Source organism: Aspergillus lentulus (assembly GCF_001445615.1).
Source record: "Aspergillus lentulus DNA, contig: Alt17, strain: IFM 54703, whole genome shotgun sequence".
Taxonomy (NCBI): domain Eukaryota; kingdom Fungi; phylum Ascomycota; class Eurotiomycetes; order Eurotiales; family Aspergillaceae; genus Aspergillus; species Aspergillus lentulus.
This window is the reverse complement of record NW_028322112.1, coordinates 966,632-986,440: the sequence shown is the minus strand read 5'-3', so window position 1 is coordinate 986,440 and position 19,809 is coordinate 966,632. Positions and strand designations below refer to the sequence as shown.

Below are 19,809 nucleotides of genomic sequence, written 5' to 3'. Positions count from 1 at the left end.
AATCCAGGATCTAGCACAGTGACGAGCCTATGAAGGATGTTCAAACCGTTAATGAATTAGTGCGACTGTCTTAGTGTGAGTTCGTGGATCGTGGCGTCGTCTTAGTCTCAAAGCCCTCGTGAGTCGTGTGGGCCGCGGAGTCGTTCGATGACGTCCAGTGACCTTTTCGTTTGACCAGGGATCACCACCCGCGGGTACAGTCGTACTTGAAATATAAAAACAAACGCGGCCGACGATGAGGTGCCTACTCCAGTACGGAGGGGACCCTTCTAAGTACCTGCATAGTCTTCACTCAGCATGCAGATCAATGTAGTAAGGTAGTTACATTACCTCTAGGTGCGGTCGATCAACAATCGAAGCGGAAGATGAAGATTATCGTCCAATCCGAACCCGGTATCAGGCCATATTAAACCGCGTTTCCATTATCTAATACGGCCTGTGTTCTTCTCGGGGTAAGATGATTTTTGTCTTCGATTGGCTGATCCTCCTTTCGGCACCTTTTCTGGTGGTGGGGAATAGTTAAGGAAGGGGAAAAAGAGGAAAATGATTGGCGGCGAACGAATGGATGGCCGCCTGGACACCTGAGGCCCATGTCTCTCTAACTTAATTCCGTCCTTCAATTTAAAATCTATCAGAATTCCGTTATGATCCTACACCTTTTTACTTTTTTCCTTTTTGAACAGTCTCATTGCCTCTTCCGCCCTCTTTACCTAGACTCTCCTCTCTTGTCGATCTCCAGAGGAGCTGGAATCTTCTTGTTTCCTACCAAATCATCCCGGGTTTGTTCTCCGCACCAGTAGAAGCGCCCTTCAATCATTGATTCCATCATTATCATTCGACATGGCCACCACCAACGATTTCCCTGCATCCGACGTCAATAGCTACGACTATGTTATTGTCGGCGGTGGCACGGCCGGCTGTGTCATTGCTAGTCGGCTGGCTCAGTACTTGCCCAATAAGCGAATTCTAGTCATTGAGGGTGGTCCCAGCGACTTCATGGATGACCGAGTCCTTAATCTGCGGGAATGGCTCAACCTCCTGGGAGGCGAGCTGGACTATGACTATCCCACCACAGAGCAGCCCATGGGTACGTATCCTTCGCACATTCTCTGTTCTATCCGCGCATCCTTGCGGACTACTTAGCATTTCTGTCAGTTACTGACTGTCTTTTCATTCTCTAGGCAACAGCCATATCCGTCACTCTCGCGCTAAGGTCTTGGGTGGTTGCTCCAGCCACAACACTCTCATTTCCTTCCGCCCTTTCGAGTATGACTGCAGAAGATGGGAGGAGCAGGGTTGCAAGGGCTGGTCCTTTGAGACCTTTACTCGCGTCCTCGACAACCTGCGGAACACTGTCCAGCCCGTTCACAGCCGTCACAGAAACCAGCTGTGCAAGGACTGGGTACAGGCTTGCTCGACGGCCATGAACATCCCCATCATCCACGATTTCAACAAGGAAATCCGTTCCAAGGGTGAACTGACGGAGGGTGTTGGTTTCTTCTCCGTCTCGTACAATCCGGATGATGGCCGTCGCAGCAGTGCTAGTGTGGCATACATCCACCCTATTCTGCGCGGTGAGGAGAAGCGCCCCAACTTGACAATCCTTACCAACGCGTGGGTGTCTCGCGTGAATGTCGAAGGAGACACTGTCAGCGGTGTTGACGTGACTCTGCAGTCCGGTGTCAAACACACCTTGCGAGCCAAGAAGGAAACTATTCTTTGTGCCGGTGCTGTCGATACACCGAGATTGATGCTCCTCTCCGGTCTGGGACCCCGTGAGCAGCTGAGTTCTCTCGGGATTCCGGTCGTCAAGGATTTGCCTGGTGTTGGTGAAAACCTCCTCGATCACCCAGAGAGTATTATCATTTGGGAGCTCAACCGTCCTGTTCCCCCCAATCAGACTACCATGGATTCGGATGCGGGCATCTTCCTGCGGCGCGAAGCTCCCAATGCGGCTGGCTCCGATGGCCGTGCCGCCGATATCATGATGCATTGCTACCAGATTCCCTTCTGCCTCAACACGACCCGTCTGGGCTATGAAACCCCTGTTGATGCCTTTTGCATGACACCCAACATTCCTCGCCCCCGCTCTCGTGGTCGTCTCTACCTGACCTCGGCAGACCCCTCCGTGAAGCCGGCTTTGGATTTCCGCTACTTCACTGACCCCGAAGGCTACGACGCCGCAACCATCGTCGCCGGTCTCAAGGCGGCGCGCCAGATTGCCCAGCAGGCTCCGTTCAAGGATTGGATTAAACGTGAGGTGGCACCGGGACCTAAGGTCCAGACTGATGAGGAATTGTCAGAGTACGGTCGCCGTGTGGCTCACACCGTGTACCACCCTGCTGGTACCACCAAGATGGGAGATGTCTCCCGCGATCCGATGGCTGTTGTCGACCACCAGCTCAAGATCCGTGGCCTGAAGAATGTCCGTATTGCGGACGCTGGAGTTTTCCCTGAGATGACCACCATCAACCCGATGTTGACTGTGTTGGCTATCGGAGAACGCGCTGCCGAGCTGATCGCCGAAGAGGCAGGCTGGACTCGGGAACAGCCCAAGCTGTAGAAGGCCTTGTTTTTCAAGGTTGCGGGTTTGCTTTGCATTCCTGGTACATGGGGTGCGCGGAGCCATGCAAAATGGCTCCTAGTTGGCAAAGCATATTTTTGTTGAGATGCCTGTCTTCGCCCATCAATAATATTCCATAAAGCGACTGACTTCATGCGGGATCATGAGTGGTGCAAAGTTGGGTTGTGTGCTGGTACTGGGATCACTGGGGTAAAAAAGCGCGCAAAAAAAGAAGTTCAAATATGATGGATGCTTTTTAGCGTGGTGTTGGCCTGGATTGCATGAGGGCTTTTTGTATACAGATGCTGGCTCCTTTTTGGATATTGTCTAGACAGCAATTCACACAAAGATATGCTGTATATACCAGAAGGTGACAAAAGAGAAATAGACTAGAAATACCACGAAATACGAGCACTGATACATTTTAGAGGAACCAACAAAAAGTCTAATGATGTATTGTCTTTACATCTAGTTGTAGTCTGAGCAATATCTTTATCCTCATATCTATAGTACTTGCTGCAGATGGCTAAAAAGGACAGAGGGCCCTTTAGGCAAAGGGCTCGTAGCGCAAGAGAAATCTTCGGAATCTCTGGATCGGATACAGGGCATAACACCGGAAAACAGAAAGATAAAGGCTCAGGAGCAGTAAAATCCACAGCAGAGCCAAAGTATGCTAGTTGAGGTTGGAAGGAAGTGCACAATGTTCGGAGAAATAACCAGAGGTGAGAAAAGAAAAAAAGACGAACAAATATGTCGGTCTGTCTGCTTCATACTGTAGTCGTAGACGTTACTCCTTTATCAGTGTCATGGATCTTGACTCCCCGTTTCCACACCTGGCAGACACTTAGCGTGGGTGAGTCAGGGTCGTCTTCCTCGCTCAGCACGACAAGGTCAGCATCGGCGCCGCTGTCCAGGGAACCCTTGACGCCTTTTAACCCCAGTAAGCGCGCCGGAGTCGCCGTGGCAGCGTTAATGGCATCAGCTATAGAGGCGCCAGACCAGCGCCGGAAGTTGTTGATGCACTCGATCAGCGTGGCCGAACTACCTGCGATCTTGTCGGATCCCTCCAGGGTCAACCGGGCTCCCGTCTTAACGATGCGCTCGCCGTTTGTCCAGTCATAGACACCGTCGGGAAGGCCGCAGAGCTTCATTGCGTCGGTCACGAGGACGAGCCCGTCCGGATGGGCGTTGTATGCGATCTTGATCGAGGTCGGGTGCAGGTGGATACCGTCGGCGATGATGCCGTAGAAGGGCCTGCAATGTTCGCTCTGGCCCAGCAGTCCGAAAATGCCCGGATTTCGGTGGTAGAAGGGCCGCATCGCATTGAACAGATGCGTGACCATTGTAGCGCCCGCTGTGGTCGCTGAGAGCGCTTGTTCGAATGTCGCATCTGAGTGACCGATGGAGCAGACGATGCCGGCAGAGGTCAATGAGGGGATGGTCGATACCATGTTTCCCACCTCGGGGGCGACTGTGATCATCTTGACTGACTTGGAGCTTCCGGTGAGATTCTCCTTCCCATAACACTCCTCTAGATCTTCGAAATTCTGGGCAGCACGAAGCACCTCGGTCTTGTGAATGCCATTGCGGTTTGGGTTGATGAAGGGTCCTTCGATATGGGCTCCTAACGACTCCGCGCCATCTTCAGGACGATGAGTGCTGCCTGAAGGGCCCAAAGAGGGCAATACCTAGAAGGGCATTAAGTCAGATCTGGTGATTTTCGGCGGTGCAGGGGCCGTCATACTTTCCAGTATACCTCTGGGGTTGAGCTGACAACAGTAGGCAAGTATGAAGTCACACCGGTCCTGGCAAGGCCCTTGTTCACCAAGCGCAAACCCTCATCATACTCCTGCTTGGAGGCTTGAGGCACAGAGAAGTCAAATCCCTGAGCGCCGTTTAGCTGGACATCAATCAATCCCGGAGCGAGAATACGCCCGCCGAGGTCGATGACCTCATCCGGCGAAAGATGTAATCCGTAGAAAGCCTCCTGATCTTTGAGAATCTTGCCCGACAGAGAATCGATCCAGACATCCTGTTCAACAAGCTCGGAACCCTTGACGATGCGACAGTTGGTGAATTTGGTGATGCGCGGAGTAGTTGTCGTTTTGCCTGGCATGATGGCTCCGACTGTTTCGTTTCCTACACTTATGATGTACCACTGGGCGGTATTCAGCTTATAACATAAGAAGCGCAAACAGTGAGGATGAAGTTAATCGCCGGGAAAAAAGTATAGAGAGTATGTGGATATATTTCGAGGGAGATAAAAATCTTAGATGAAATCTACATGGATGTATATGAACAGAGTTTGGAGGCAACAAGCGAAGCAAGGGACAATAATGACAATGCCTGGCTACATGATGGTGACATCAAAGGAACATACGCTGTTGCTCCACGATGGAGGGGCAGAAGGATAAAGAAAACCGTTATGGGATGTGACGTCGAAAAAGGTAGTGGATGGAAATCCTCGTACGACCTCTACTAAGCCAATTCAAACTCCACGTGCATGCGACATACATGGTCATTTGAGGCATGGCTATCCTTTAGCTAATAAAGAGGACTTATCGGGCAAACTCGAACGTTAACAAGTTGATTTGGGAGTGCTGATCCATGGATGATAACAGGCTTGCCTCTTCTGTCTGAGGTGATGATCATCATGAGATTGATATCAAGTAGGTTATGTAAGCCAGAAAGATGATACTGTCGAAACTGATTTCGCTTGGTTACATACAGATTCTGTACGAATACAATAATAAAACATACACATTACATGCAATGACCGCACCTATGTAATATAACACCATACATACCATACCATGGCATGAAGGTACCTGTAGTTTAGGTAGGTACCCTCTTTACTTCCCAAACTGAGAGTGAGATAGTTTGAGCAAAGTAGTAAGTGACAAGACAATTATCTGACTGCCTGACCAATTCATTCTCAACATAGATTCTATTACATGGGGCATCTATGGATTCCAAGTCATCTCATCTTCATCAATAGATTTGGTTATTATTTCACCACATCCTCGGTCGGGAGTAGTGGAATTGATTAGCTGACCGATACTACTTTGACCCGAGGAGCACCCAAGCCCGTGACCGGTGCCCGGTACTACCTCGAATGTTGGACTTGAGCCAACGAGAGACTCCGACTGGCCTCCCGCATCCGTACAGTTGCACAGATGCAAACGGCCGATGTTACCGTCACCTTGGTTTTTGTTGGTTCTTCTGGGTCTAGTCTGGAGATATCTAAAAATCCAACCATTAGGAGGTAATTTCCAGAGCTTCAAAAGTTCCACTGCTCATTCGACAGGCAGTTATCCACACAACAGAGATACGCAGATAGGTTCCTACGCTCTTACTTGGTCGGTCGTCTTGTCAGGTTGTCAGCTTATCTTTGTCCTCTAGACCCATATACTGTGGTTTGCCTCAGTCTCGCTCGCATGTTCTTTATTGAGAGGAGCAAACTTTTTAAAACTATTTTTGATGGTGACAGTGATCAAAAATAAGATTATGGCAGGGAAGCCACCATACTACATAGTATTAATTAATATCAAGTAGTACCAATATTGTCGTTAAGCATCAGTCTAAGCGAGACTAATCGGATACAACTGCAAGAGAGGCATTCTTTGCGCTAAGCACGCGACTCCATCTCACCTGTCACTGTTTCAATTGCCGTCTGTCGCGTGGCTGTCACCTCGACCTGGTCTTTTGAAACTTTGGCTATTGTCTGTTGCTGTTCATGGCATATGATCGATCATAAGGTATTGATTGTGGAGGCCGTTCCTGTTCCCTACACTAATCTCAGTTACTGAGAGTACGACCCAAGACATCCCTTATCCATAATTCATCATCATCCTCATCTTGGCCATCTTCTTGTTCGTTTTCATTACTAAGTTGTCCGTGTGATTTGTGTGGTTCTCTCCGCATTCCCCATAATCCTGGAGTTGCTGTGGAGTCCGTTGCACTCCCAAGATCCAAGATCCAAGGGTTCTCAGTTCTCCCCTAATCTGCACGCTATCTCCTCATCCTTGTAGGTATCACTGCCATATCAACTACTACCGAGTATACTACTACCAACTCGTGCCAAAGAAAAAAGACACCAGACACAGGCCTTGGTATCATATGATGGACTGTGGACATGATTGATTGGGAGCTCTGGCCACTCTTTGTCTCGACGCAACCCTTGCACTCTTTCCCAAGGATAAGGTACGCCTCGTTCTCTCTCGTTCTCTCTATCTTCTGTTGTATCCACTACATGAGTGTTACTATACAATTCTGTCTACCATTGTCTGCCTCTTTTCTCCTTGTCCCTCGAGTGTGACTTCGCTTATCGAAGACTTATCTATCTGATAATCCATCTTTATCTGACTATCATTAGACTATTTGGTGTTACCTCTTAGTGCCATTTGAAACTTTTTTCCCTTATCCACTTCTCTTTAGCTTCTCCTCCCTCTGATCCTTTTCCGTATTTTGAAAATATCCCTTCCAGACACAGTTTCAGAGTATTATTTTATTTTCTCCTTTTTCGAATCAATCAGATTCATTGAACTTGAATGTTTTTGTGGTTGGGGATCCAGCTCAGCTCGTCGCATCCTCATAGCAATCGACTATTTGTTCGGCCGCTCTCCCTCTCGTATTATTCTTCTTTCTCATCATCATTCTTCTTTCTCCTTTTCTCTTTACCCCGGATTCGTCTGACACAAACAAACATCGGCTTTTCCCTCTTGGGAGTAATTCAAGTCGTACATATTTATTTGTGTTATATATAGGTCCCTGTTCCTGTTACACACATACCGACCCCCGTCATCCCGCATTCCTCGTCCCCTTCTTCTGTTTCCGGCGCAAAGGGTCTTCGTCGATCTTCTCCCCTTGCCTGTTTATCCTGCCTCTCTTGTATACGTCTATATACCTATTAGGGGCTTGTGTTTGTTTTCCCATAAACATACTTTGCATATCCGTATATACCTACCTGTACCCGTATACACCTCCCACCTCTTTCATCCTCTCTTGTTTGCTTGCAGTCCTTGATTACCTATCCTGGTGTATTAGGGCACGTTTGCTGATCAACAAACATTCCCATTGCTGCTCATCAAGTCTGATCTACCCGCTGTCTCCTGCGGGGCCATTGACTATCAACACCATCGCGTCTTTTCGTTCTTCTTGACATACAGTATACAAACATGGCATCCGAAAAGCCCGAAGACGGTCACCAGCCCGAGAAGGAAGGTCCCGCCATCACCGCGGACCCCGAGCCCGGCCGTCATAGCACCATCGCCGGTAAGCCGTGGATGTACAAGCCGTTGAAGATTGGCCCCTTGACCTTGCCATGGTTTGCTTCGCCTGAGGTCCAGTTGGTTTTGGTCTCGTTTGTTTGCTTCCTATGCCCCGGTATGTTCAATGCCGTCAGTGGTCTCGGAGGTGGTGGACAGGTCGATCAAACGGACATCAGCAATGCCAACACAGCCCTGTACAGTACCTTCGCTGTTGTCGGCTTCTTCGCAGGTTCCATCGCGAACCGAATCGGTCTTCAGCTGACCCTCTCCTTTGGTGGTTTTGGCTATTTCCTCTATGTGGCATCACTTCTCTCCTACAATCACAACAAAAATTCCGGCTTCCTCATTTTCGCTGGTGCCCTGCTGGGTGTTTGTGCCGGTCTATTGTGGTGCGCGCAGGGTGCAGTCATGATGAGCTATCCGCGTGAGAACGAGAAAGGAAAGTTCATCGCAATCTTCTGGGTCATCTTCAATCTCGGTGGAGTGATTGGAAGTTTGGTAAGTGATCGTCATTAAGTTTGTCTCCAGGGACGCAGTTCACTGATTTCTAGCACACAGATTCCCTTGGGCCAGAATATGCACTCGAGCGCCGGAACGGTCAATGACGGGACTTACATCGCCTTCATGGTTCTCATGGCTCTGGGATTCGTCCTCGCCTGGTTTCTTTCGGACTCCAAGTACGTCGTGCGCAAGGACGGTTCCCGCGTCATCTCGATGAAGAACCCTACCTGGAAATCGGAACTCCTCGGTCTCTATGAGACTCTTCGCACCGACTACTACATCGTCCTGTTCTTTCCCATGTTTTTGGCGAGTAACTGGTTCTATGGATACCACTTCAACAGTGTCAATGGCGCCTACTTCAACATTCGTACCCGGTCTCTCAACAGTTTGCTCTATTGGCTCATGCAGATGGTTGGCGCTTTTGTCTTTGGTCAGCTTCTGGATCTGAAATTTCTTTCTCGGCCCACGCGAGCCAAACTCAACTGGCTCATTCTCCTTGTCGTCACCATGGGTGTCTGGGGTGGTGGTTATGCTTTCCAGAAGCAGTATACCCGTGACACCGCCAAGAAAGACGCCGACTTTACGTCCCATGGCTACGTTGGCCCCATGTTCCTCTACATGTTCTATGGCTTCTACGACGCTGCTTTCCAGACGTGCGCATACTGGTGAGTCCCCACAGTGGTTTCTTTGGGATCTTTGTTACCTCCACCGAGTTTGTTCGGAAACTCTGACAACTCCTAGGTTTATGGGATCCCTCTCCAACAATGGTCGTAAACTAGCAAACTTTGCAGGTTTCTACAAGGGAATTCAATCGGCTGGTGCTGCAGGAATGTGGCGGTAAGTTTCAATTCCCCGTATATGGACTTGTAAGAGCATCCTCGCTGACATCCCCATCTTTGCAGCATGGATGCAGAGAATACCCCCTTTATGACCGAGTTCGCCTCCTGCTGGGGATTGCTTGTTGGCAGCCTGTTGATTGCTTCTCCCATCATCTTCTTCAAGATCAAGGAGCACGTGGATGTCGAGGAGGACCTCAAGTTTTCCGATGAAACAGCCGAAGATGTGAATGGTATTGCCATCGAAGACCGCAGAGACTCGACGAAGGAAGAGCCAGTCGCAAAACATGTGTCCTCGTCCTAAGTCGCTCTTGAAAACTTCCTTCAATCCGCTTCACCCGCACATATTGACGTGTTGTGTTGGCGCACAGTATGACAACATGATCCTTCTTCATGTTTGTATTTGACAGGACTTTTGGTTATTATTGCATCACTGCTTTTTGGTCATGTTCCGACTCCTTCAGAGCGTTTTGGATATTTGAATGAGGCTTCTGGGCATGTATCTATGATGGACGACCACTAATGTTCTCTTTAATTGACCGACGAGGGAGGCCCTAGTCGATTCTCCTGTCGCCTTGTCTTGCTGTCTGTCTTCGGTTGTGAAGGCATTGAGCGCTGGTGTGTCGAGGTTGGATGCCTCGTCGGATGTGCATCTGCACATGCATATATATCTACTGATTAATCAATACCGTTCTACGTTGAGATGTTGATTCTACGCGTTGGGATAATATCGCATAGCATAGCCGTTGCGTGACTGCGGCGGACTCCCATATGAATGTATTGCTTTACATATGTCCATATCAGACTGCGGGGCAGCCCTGATCCTAATATGTACAGATCTACAGAGACATATGCCACAGCACAAGATCAGTGGGCACTGGTGCTAGGTGTGGCGGTAGGCAAGGGGACGGAGGATTCCGTGTGCGTCGCCTTGGCCGTGCCGTTGGTGCTGTAATCGGGACCAATCTGGGTAGTGCCCTTGGCAATGTCCCAACCGAAAAGAGTGCGGTTGAAGAGCTGCAGCGACGCGACAGGTTGATAATAGGGGACCTCGTGGCCGGCCTGGTACACGCGAGTGAAGGAAAAGTTACCATACTCGCGGGTCTCGCCATACTCGACGCCGTCGACCACCATTGGAGTGTAACCGGCGGCACGGAACTGCTCAGTATGTGTGTAGTTCACCGCGAGGGAAACGGCCTCGCCACCGAACCAGTTGCAGATGTAGTCGGCGTCACCGTAGATGAGGGACACGCGGACGGGCAGCTTGAGGATCTCCTCCAGATCTTCGAGGAAATTGGGCCAGACGAAGTCGCCGGTCTGCTGGAAGGCGTAGTATACATCGTTGTTCGACTGAGTGTAATTGACGTTCACCCCGATGGCGTTCATCACCGAGTCTTTCTTGAGGTAGTCGACGTAGTACGATTCCGGGGTAGGGTCCTGCGCGGTGAATCACGCTTCAGTCAGGGCTATCGTGCTCCTCGGATGATTGATTACAAGGTGGTTTCCATTCATAGAGCGCTCTGCTCCCACTTACCTTGGACGGGTGCCGGATGTCATATACGCCACGGTTACCAAATGCATAGTATGGTCCCTCTAGTTATATGGTCAGTAAGAAGTTTACCTTCTCAATTAAGATGAACCCCAGGACGATTTCTGAACGTACCGACATTGTCTCGGCACATGTTCGTGGCCTCGGTGCAGATAGCGTAATCCGCCAAAGAAGTACGGTTTGTCTGCTTGCAATATCCAATTTGGTCCTGACAGCCATTTGGCATCTTGTTTGCGAATTTCATGTAGTTGTACACGGTATCATTGACCTATGGAATTGAACGATGTAAGTAGGCTTGTTCCGTGACACTGCCTCGTAGGGTCAACTCACGAGTTTGATACCATAGGTATTGTTCACTGCAAACTCCGGGTAGTAGGTTGCCTGAAAAAGAAATTAGCAACTCCCAACGCCAGCACCCGCCATCGAGAATGCGAGCATACCTGAATGCCCTCGTCGATGATGCCGTTAATGATACCGAGGGAGTTAAAGTTAAGGTGAATTCCGTCCACGGTACCATTGGCGATTTTCTCATTTTGCTCATGGAAGTAATTGAAGAACTGCAAGCATTAGGCCATGTGCTCAAGACGAGGAACGAGGAATAGGAAACTCACAGCCGGGCCATAGTGGCTTTGAGACGGGCGAACCTAAGTCAGAAACTGTCTCTTACATAGTGACTGGTGGAGGACATGACCTACCCTCCATAACTTTCGGTCCACAGACTGAAATCCTTCGACTTGATTCTGTGGTCCAACTGCGGTAGACCACCCATGAAGCCTTGAAGAATCTCCCAAGCGGCGTGAGCGGCGAGATCAGTAGTGTCTGTGAGAACATATTGTTAAGAGGCCTGGCTGAGTAGTATGTGAAACGGGATCCGGGGTGAGAAATTACCAATTAGGGTAGCGTCAATGACCGGGTATCGGCCTTGAGTGCCGGCGACAGATGCATTTTCAAACACACCAGTGAAAGGGTTCAGCGAGTCGGGTTCTGCCTCGCTGTAGGAAAATCCTGTATTGCAGTATCGTGAGTCCTGAGCCTGGATATTCAAGAGCGCTTGTGGTCATGCATACCAACGCCCAGAGGCTGAGACAGGAACAGCATATTCGAAACTTCATTCCACGAGTAAGGATTGATAATGGAGTCAAATGTGGAATTGATCCTGCAAGGACCCAGTTCTAATTGATCGGTAATCAGATATCAAGCCATGATCTAGGCCAGGAAACCGGTCCACAAACCTTCAAACAAGCCAATCAAAGAATCACTTCCAGGACCACCGTTCAGCCAGAGAGTAATAGGGGCATTTTTGGGGTCGTGGCGTGCTTCGAAGAACCAGAAGAAGGTATGAGACTCTGGCGAAATGTCAACGTAGCCAGAGTATGACTTGACACCAGGCGTGGTCTCGCAAACGCCCTCCTTTCCAGGTTCCTTGTAGCGAATCGTAACATTGTTGGCAGTATGGATAGTCTTCACTCCGGTAGGGTCTTTGGGCAACTGTCGTTTATCAACAATCACCGGCTGATGTGTCGCTGGTGTCCAAATGGCCGCAACCACTGGCAACAAGGAAATCAAGCCGTAACCACGCATTCTCAGGGCTTTGAGGGTAGAAGCTGCGAGAGAAAAATTTGCAAGCACTGCGCCAACCTCAATCCCTAGGCCTTGCACTCGCAGCACAGCTCATGGAGACCATGGTAAGACCAGGGTACCCGCTGGCTTTAATACGAGAGAGCTTGAGCTTGCGAATTAGCTTACAGCTCAGAGCGTGAGGGGAAACTATCTGCATTGCGGGGAAGTCTTGGATCCTGTAAATTAGTTCGATAATGAGGTTGCATCGACGATACTTGGAAGGCTGGAACTTCTGGAAGATCCAACCAGCGACGAAGCAAATAGACAGAGCAAGCGTCTTATCGGCAATGTCTCGTATTCTAGGTGCTGATAGGTCTTGATAGGAACGAAGCACTTCCAAGAACACAAGCTGAGCATCACTTATGGCGCGATTTTAGTGTCTCCACCAATGGTAGTGTGGATCAGTCAACAAGTATCATCCTTCGGACATATTATTAATGAAGATCGACAGCCGTCCACGAGCGTGATGAGAAAACTCTCATGGCTATGAAGACCTTGAAGCACAGTTCCAGCTTCAGAAATGGGAGCTTGAGAGAAAGTAGCCGAGGAGCGGCGGCTCAAGTGGACGAAGTAACATTCTGGATTCTCGATAAGATTCCACGAGAGACGATAGCAGACTCCAGAGACTGGTGTAGGTGGTGTAGCAACAAGACAGATGCGTTAGGCTCCAGCAAGTGGAGGATCAACAACTCCCCATACGACCTGCCAAAAGAGGAATGGCGTAGAAGGAAAAACGGGGACCCGACGGATCAGCGTTGATAATCTTTCTTGATTGATCGATTGATCATGTTTAGTCTCAAGGCGAGCAAATATGCTATGCTGCCTCATTCTATTTCCCACCGTGAAAGACAGATTCATTTTTCGGTAACTCAATTGAAGCGGTCAAATATCTGGTCCGCAATGCTATATGTACATACCAGATTCTGTGGTTCGCTCCGCCTTGACCCAGACAGCTCCTTTTTACGCCCAGATATTGACACGGAGTGAAACCCGATGGAGGTAAGCAGGGCCGACAAACCCAAGCAATGACAATCACAACAAAGCACTACGGCGTAGAGTCTTGGCCTGTCTTGTGTTCGCCTCACCGCTGCTTGGCCATGGTCTAGATGATGATCTAGTTCGGAAGCAAAGCAGACATCAAGAGAGCTGTCAGGTAGTGTAATCCTCAATTTGACTGCCTCTAAAGCATCAGGAAGGCAGGAACCCGAGACAGAGTCTGCTGTTTGATGCTGTCCGACACTAAGTAAATCATGCTATTCGACCGGCAAGTTTATCGTCGAAAGACGGAAAGGGTCAGAGACGAACAGAGTGCGTCATAATACAAGTTCATTGCTTTTTTCCTCGCCCTGCTTTTAATACCCTCTATGTAGTCAAACAGTCGCAATGCGCAACACAACGCAAGACTGTGAATATAGTCATCCAAAACTGTTCCATGTCCCAAAGACCCATTATACATAAACTCCATGAAGGAAAATCATCTCTCGAGGCATACAAAAAAATGAAAGGAACAGAAGAAAAGGTCATGGTTCTCTCAATTGTAGAGCGTTCATCAACCACTTAGGCAGATACCAAGGTCGGCATCGACATTAGCTGTGAGACCGTTAGACTCGGAGGCCGCTGTCTCGGTGTTGCTGTGCCCCGTTGTCGTGACTATGCGGTCGCAGTGAAGCTGACTGTCACCCAGGCTGGCAATGTCAGCTTTGTTTCCGGTGTCAAAGCCCATTAAGTCAGACATGCCATTAATCGGATCCATGGTGAACCCGAAGCCCTTGCTGTTGGGACCGGATCCGTTAAGACTCATATGATCGTCGGCCGTGAAGAAGTCGGCACCGGCATCATCAAAATTGATCAGAGCGTCAAAATCGTTCTGCGTCACCTCGGCGTCATTAGCCAAGTCCATCAGCTCGCTAATGCTCAGTTCCGAGTCCAAATTGGGAATGCTGAAGGCATCTCGGTGATAGTTCCGGTTGAGGTTGGCGGTACTGCCGTTTTCACTGCCATCCGAGGGGGGAGGAGTAGAGGCGAACAATGTTTCGCCTTCTTCGACCGATTGGCGAGCAGTTCCAACCACCGCCGGCTTCGGGTAAGTCAGATCGGGGATCTTCTGGGCAAGAGAATCCGGAGGGGGGGTTAGTGTATCGACCCGTGCGCCAGCATCGAAAGAGCTGCTGGAACGAGCTTGCACGTCCTGGGGAGCCACTGTGAGCTGAATACCAGCCTTTCGGATTGCAGCTTCCAAGAAGGATGTCGCGAAGTCAGCTGACGCATAAATCTCTCGCAAACGTTGTAGAATGCGCATGCACTGGTAGAATCGCTGGAGGCTGGTCATCCGCACGCTGGGGTCGCTCGATTTGATATCGAGCAGGTGGATGATGACGGCGGGCAGAAGTACAGTGACGCCGGTGGTAGGGAAATATCTCGTCAAATCCAAGCTGTGCAAGTCCTGCGCAATACTCGTGATTTCAATTGCGGCGAATCGGACCTTGTTCCTCGAGATCTCCTGCAGCTCTGCATCCATTGACGGAAAGGGGTTCGCAGGAAGGACCTGGGGTCGGTGCAACGCGCTTGATGTAGTCAGATAGACCATTTTAAGGAGAGCGCGATGAGAGTGCAAGACTTCCTGGGCTTCTGTTAACTTTGCGGGTGCCGCCGGAGTGTACTGAATTTCAGCAGGAAGATTGGCTAGCCAATCTTCCAACTCCTGGTCGCAACGCCGAACCTCGAACGTTTCTGCTGCCGATTTCTTGGGAACCAACATCATGGTCGTTTCCATCGTCCCGCCAAACTTGTGACTGAGGACGGAATATTGAGCCGACAGGACATGGCTGACGCACAGGCAAAGTTTCGCCTTCTCGATGAACATAAGGGCCAGCTTTTTCTGGTGTTCAACATTTTGCAGGATTTCCGAGTTCCCCACCATACTCACGATTTCCGGCGAAAATGAATGGAATTCGAAGTCGTCGAGCGTCAACATTGGAACATCACAATCGTCGTCTTTGACACGCATAGGGCGCCTCATGCCTAGGGCAATCAAGCGATCGCGAGTATAGGTGCTCCACCAGATACGTTTCCACATTCGCTGGCGCCGTGCGTCCATCCGAGAATTGCCGGGGTCCCGATGCAGGCCAATGGTATGCGCCAGTGACAAGCTGACGCCCATCCAGTGCCAGGTGTCTTTCTGGTCGTCAGGAGTCTCATACCAGTAAGTCATCAGCAGCAGGGATTGAACGAGAGAAATTCGATCGACTTCATAATCGAAGTCATACAGAAGTCGGGCTCGTTGAAAGAAGACCTTGCGGGCCGCCTTTCTCGAGGGATAACCGGCAGCCTGAAGGTGCTTGAGGTCGATAAAAGCGGTGCCAGCAAACATTACAGCTTGGAACAGCAGAAGGCTCATCCGATGAATACCATCGTTCTGCACAATAGTCTGCAAGAACTCCTCTAAATCCAATAGAGGCATGTAAGTGTGCACATAGTGGATGTAAGCCTTGAGCAGTTCGTTCCTCAATCCAACGTCGGGTACTGTTAGTGCTCCCTTCATGGACAGGTATTCGATATCTTCTCTCTGCAATCGGGATGGTAAGCCTCTGATGTAGTCCGGCAGAAGTACACCACCGGATCGCGCGTTGGAGAATGAAGGATCCAACAGCTGCTGGATCTGTGACGTGACATGGTGAAGAGGAAGAGTGGCCGGAACCGCAGGATTAGGGGCCATTCGCCTGCGAAACTGGTTCCCTCCCCCAATTCTGTTGGCCTGACTCTGGTCTGTGGGCAATGCGAAGTATCAGTACAGGAATTACTGGCTGCAACAACGATGGCGAAAATACGAACACAGAAGGTGCGGCATATGATGCCCTTGGTCCAAGTCGATGGACTGCTGAGATGGTGATTCAGGAGCAATGTCCGCATTTAACCCGTGAGACTCACTGAGTCTTCTGAGAAAGCTTGCTGCATCATCGAGGCCATCTACAGGCGACTGAGAAGGCTGACGGATGCCATTTTCAACCTCGACACGTGATTTCCTGAAGAGTGACGACACTCGATGTTAGCCACGAATACTGCAGCGCGTCGACATATGTAAAACGAACTTTCTCCTCTTGCTCTCTGTGACAACGCATTCTACCTGATCCAACCGGCAATTCGTACATGGCGAACCGTTCTCCACCACATCACAGCGGACTTTCCTTGCCCGGCAGCAACAGCATGCTTTCGAAGCCCGCCGCTTAACCGGGCGAGAATTAGCAGAGAGGCCAGCCGTCGAGGCTTTACGTTTACTCTGGGATTCAGTCTCCATGGTATTTGCGGATGCAGGCGTCGAGGAGGATACAGCGAGATTAGTCATTGCGAAAAACAGGCGAACCGATGAAGTTTGCGACCCAATATGATAGGATATCGACTAGTAGTGGCGGTATGAACCATAAGAGTCTTTCTCTCTGATTTGCTGTAGAGGGAAGATATATGGTCGAAAGGGTGGAGGTATGGATGGATGTTGTCGTCAAACCAGAGGGACGAGAAAGAGGAAGAACAAAGTAGATGTTTAATGAAGAAGAGTGGAGAGTGGAGAGTGCCTTTCTTTTTAGATTATTTATTTGAGTATTATACTCTCAAAAGAGGAACATTATCATAATCCATCATTTCGTCCAAAGGACGAAAAGTCACGGATCGCTGGGGCCCGGGGGAAGAGATTGTTTAAATAGCGAGGTGACAACAAGTGATCGATCTGTGGGTATCCAATAGCTCACATCGATTTACTCCCTACTGTTAAAATACCCCAAATAATAAAATCTTAATAATGTGTAGAGTCAGGAGGCCCCATGAGTGTTGGGATGATGAACCCCCAGATCCACTCGCCGTCAGAGTTGCCTCCCCCAGACAAGAACCGCAGGATGTCAATCTGGAAGAATTTTAATTATTATCTAATTCGGACTAACTACGTACGAGCACCATTGGAATCTAGTTTTACGGATTAACAATTGGATAAGCTGAACCATAATTCAGTTGCGCTAAGAGCCCAAGGTACGGAGTAGACTTTGAAACTGGAGTTGAGAGTATTTTCTCAGTACCAAACGGGATTAGCATGGGTCAAGTTCGGGGGGTCAAGCGGACCGGGGCACAGCACAGATACTGTGGCATGGGATCGGATATCCAGCAAGTCATTGCTGCATTGCCTACGAAATGGCAGATGTGAAGTATACCGACAATCGAGGACTTCAGATGACATCCATCCGGGATTACCGTCGTACAGTATACCTTTCACTAATAACCTGGAGTCAGAGATCGAAGTTGAGAATGAAGACTGTCCAAAACCCCAAGGTCATGGGGAAGCGACCAGGGGGAAAATGGAGAAGAAAGAAGCCGTTTCCATACCCGGTTTCTTCCTACTCCACTTGCATGCTTTCCCTGAGCCACACCGCGGCATCCAACCAGCATTGCTGTATCCCACGTCGGAGTCGTGTCCTCGGCCCGGTCACGTTACTTGGCTGGCCGCCACAGGCAGTCACGGGGATTTCTAGAGTCAGAGAGATATCTGAGCGAATCAATGCAGTTGTCATTGGTCATTCAGAGGCCAGTTCGGGTAAGGACTGGCTGTCGAAGTGGATCCCACCGTAGTGGGGTGGGCAGCTGCGTCACTCTCTCGGAATTTTTTCCGTTTTTCACTTTCTCTCCTTTTCTTTTACTTTTATTACCTGGGTAATCTATTATTCTTTGACCAATGGGCAGCCTTTTCCTCCATCTATTGCGGACCGTTTTACTGCTTTGGAGAGGATGCCGCTTCGAGAAAGTCTGGACATTGTTTGAACCAGCGTTGAAAACTTCGACTGATCACTCTAAAGTCTAGGATACGTTAACAGCCATAAGGATGTATAAATGTTATTTAGTATGAGGCATATTCATTATCAATACTCATTGGTATGTCCAATGGTCGTACATAGCACACAGGAGATCCGTACTCCGTACCGAGGTAGGTATACGTTTCTGCCTTAGGACGACGATCGAGACGATCCTAGTAGTCACATTATACCTAGAATCCGCACACAACTGGCTTCATAAATAGCTATTGCAAGGAGCTTGAATTTCATGACCATAATCGCATTACGAGGAGGTGGAACTACCTAAAGCCCATGAGGGATTCCGAGTAAAATCTTATAACATGGTAGCATCGAAGCTTCGTGAACATTGCATGTCAGCTCAATTCAAGGCGCGCTTCAATAGATCGCTCGAGATACTTCGTTCTCTGTAGCTCAGTGTACTCTTCAGAAGCCGTTCGACTAGTCAGGGCCTATCTAAAGACTTGAAGGCTGGAAGCTGTCTCCGTCTCACCGTCTCCAGACTCCCGGCCCATGGGGCATCATCCACCCAATTTGCCCAAATTGGGATCCAAGCCGATCATGAACCCGATGGATGATTCTGAACTACCTAATAACGAGCAATCTGGTTAATACAAAATGATCAGCCCCACGAGGACTAGAGATTGTCTCCAGAGCACTAGGGCCCCTGCCCCCGGGTCCCCGCCAAGTGCATCACGAGCAAATCTTCATCCCAGCTCAGCTAGCTGGTATCAATCTACTTCAATTGCCTCGAACATGCGAAAAGGGGGATACTTGGTGGATGAGACTGGCATTTTCCCGATGTTCCAAGTGCTATCAGGATTCCCTCTACCCATAGTATCAAGAAACAATCTCTGCCCTATCATTGAACTATTGATGATTTATCCATGTGCTCAATATGCAATAGAATACTAAATAAGGCGTTAATAAAACAATGTCATGGGACATTATTCGTTTTTGCGACTACAGGAACTCAACGAGAAATGTTTGTGGCATACATTCTGGAAGCTCCAGACATTGGATGGTGAATAGGAAGCGCAATGCACCAGGGGTGTGCATAGGGCCAGCCACGGTCGAGACTCTAGGCCCGAGACACAAACTCGGGATCCGATAAACGGAGATTTGAGACTTGTTGAAGGACGCGACAATGCACTATCTGGAACGGCAAAATGAATCGGGAGTTCTGTGGGGTGATAATCCTCAGATGAAGATCGTCCTGCTCAGTTCAAACATCAAAGACCTGACTCGTTATTCTCTTCAATGGTACAGATCATCTGTGCAATTGTCGACCATTTAGCATTAGCAATAACTGCCGAAATTCGGAGTTTTGATTCAGTGTGGGTTGGGTTAGCTTGTGTACAGTGTCATTATTCCTGACGATCCCTGTCGTTCAACTCTGAAGAGCAACAATATATTGATTGACATGCGCATCTAGAGAGAAGGCTGTAAATGCCTCGATGGTAAATTAACAGACATTGGGAATATCCTCGCATGTAGTACAACAGTTCTTCTTGATCAATATTTTTCTCTCCACTGCGATCTACCATCAAACCAAGCCAAGCTCCACGGGGGTACTAGTATTAAACTGAGGAACTCAAAATAAAAAGAAGAAAAGGAAAAAACCTGGGGGAAACCTTCGAAA

At 49.2% G+C, this 19,809-nt stretch overlaps 5 protein-coding genes across 5 annotated transcripts; 2 read left to right on the top strand and 3 right to left on the bottom strand.

The window, feature by feature from the left end:
* Nucleotides 1–840: 840 nt before the first annotated feature.
* Nucleotides 841–2,563, top strand: ALT_9359 (GMC family oxidoreductase; the record flags this gene model as incomplete). The annotated part of the gene is made up of 2 exons (XM_033561943.1): nucleotides 841–1,087; nucleotides 1,182–2,563. 2 exons carry the CDS (start codon nucleotides 841–843, stop codon nucleotides 2,561–2,563), a joined length of 1,629 nt encoding a protein of 542 aa, XP_033417834.1.
* Nucleotides 2,564–3,330: 767 nt separating this feature from the next.
* On the bottom strand, nucleotides 3,331–4,679 carry ALT_9358 (N-acetylglucosamine-6-phosphate deacetylase; the record flags this gene model as incomplete). The annotated part of the gene is made up of 2 exons (XM_033561944.2): nucleotides 3,331–4,251; nucleotides 4,308–4,679. 2 exons carry the CDS (start codon nucleotides 4,677–4,679, stop codon nucleotides 3,331–3,333), a joined length of 1,293 nt encoding a protein of 430 aa, XP_033417835.1.
* A 3,061-nt stretch (nucleotides 4,680–7,740) lies between these two features.
* Nucleotides 7,741–9,474, top strand: ALT_9357 (unc-93 family MFS transporter; the record flags this gene model as incomplete). Its single annotated transcript, XM_033561945.2, has 4 exons — nucleotides 7,741–8,331; nucleotides 8,392–8,999; nucleotides 9,076–9,171; nucleotides 9,237–9,474. 4 exons carry the CDS (start codon nucleotides 7,741–7,743, stop codon nucleotides 9,472–9,474), a joined length of 1,533 nt encoding a protein of 510 aa, XP_033417836.1.
* A 563-nt stretch (nucleotides 9,475–10,037) lies between these two features.
* On the bottom strand, nucleotides 10,038–12,300 carry ALT_9356 (S10 family peptidase; the record flags this gene model as incomplete). Its single annotated transcript, XM_033561946.2, has 10 exons — nucleotides 10,038–10,607; nucleotides 10,705–10,763; nucleotides 10,834–10,987; nucleotides 11,050–11,100; nucleotides 11,160–11,276; nucleotides 11,331–11,346; nucleotides 11,415–11,538; nucleotides 11,608–11,724; nucleotides 11,787–11,891; nucleotides 11,952–12,300. 10 exons carry the CDS (start codon nucleotides 12,298–12,300, stop codon nucleotides 10,038–10,040), a joined length of 1,662 nt encoding a protein of 553 aa, XP_033417837.2.
* Nucleotides 12,301–13,888: 1,588 nt separating this feature from the next.
* farB1 (putative C6 transcription factor (Ctf1B)) lies at nucleotides 13,889–16,054 on the bottom strand (the record flags this gene model as incomplete). The annotated part of the gene is made up of 1 exon (XM_033561947.2): nucleotides 13,889–16,054. One exon carries the CDS (start codon nucleotides 16,052–16,054, stop codon nucleotides 13,889–13,891), a length of 2,166 nt encoding a protein of 721 aa, XP_033417838.2.
* Between the last annotated feature and the right edge of the window lie 3,755 nt (nucleotides 16,055–19,809).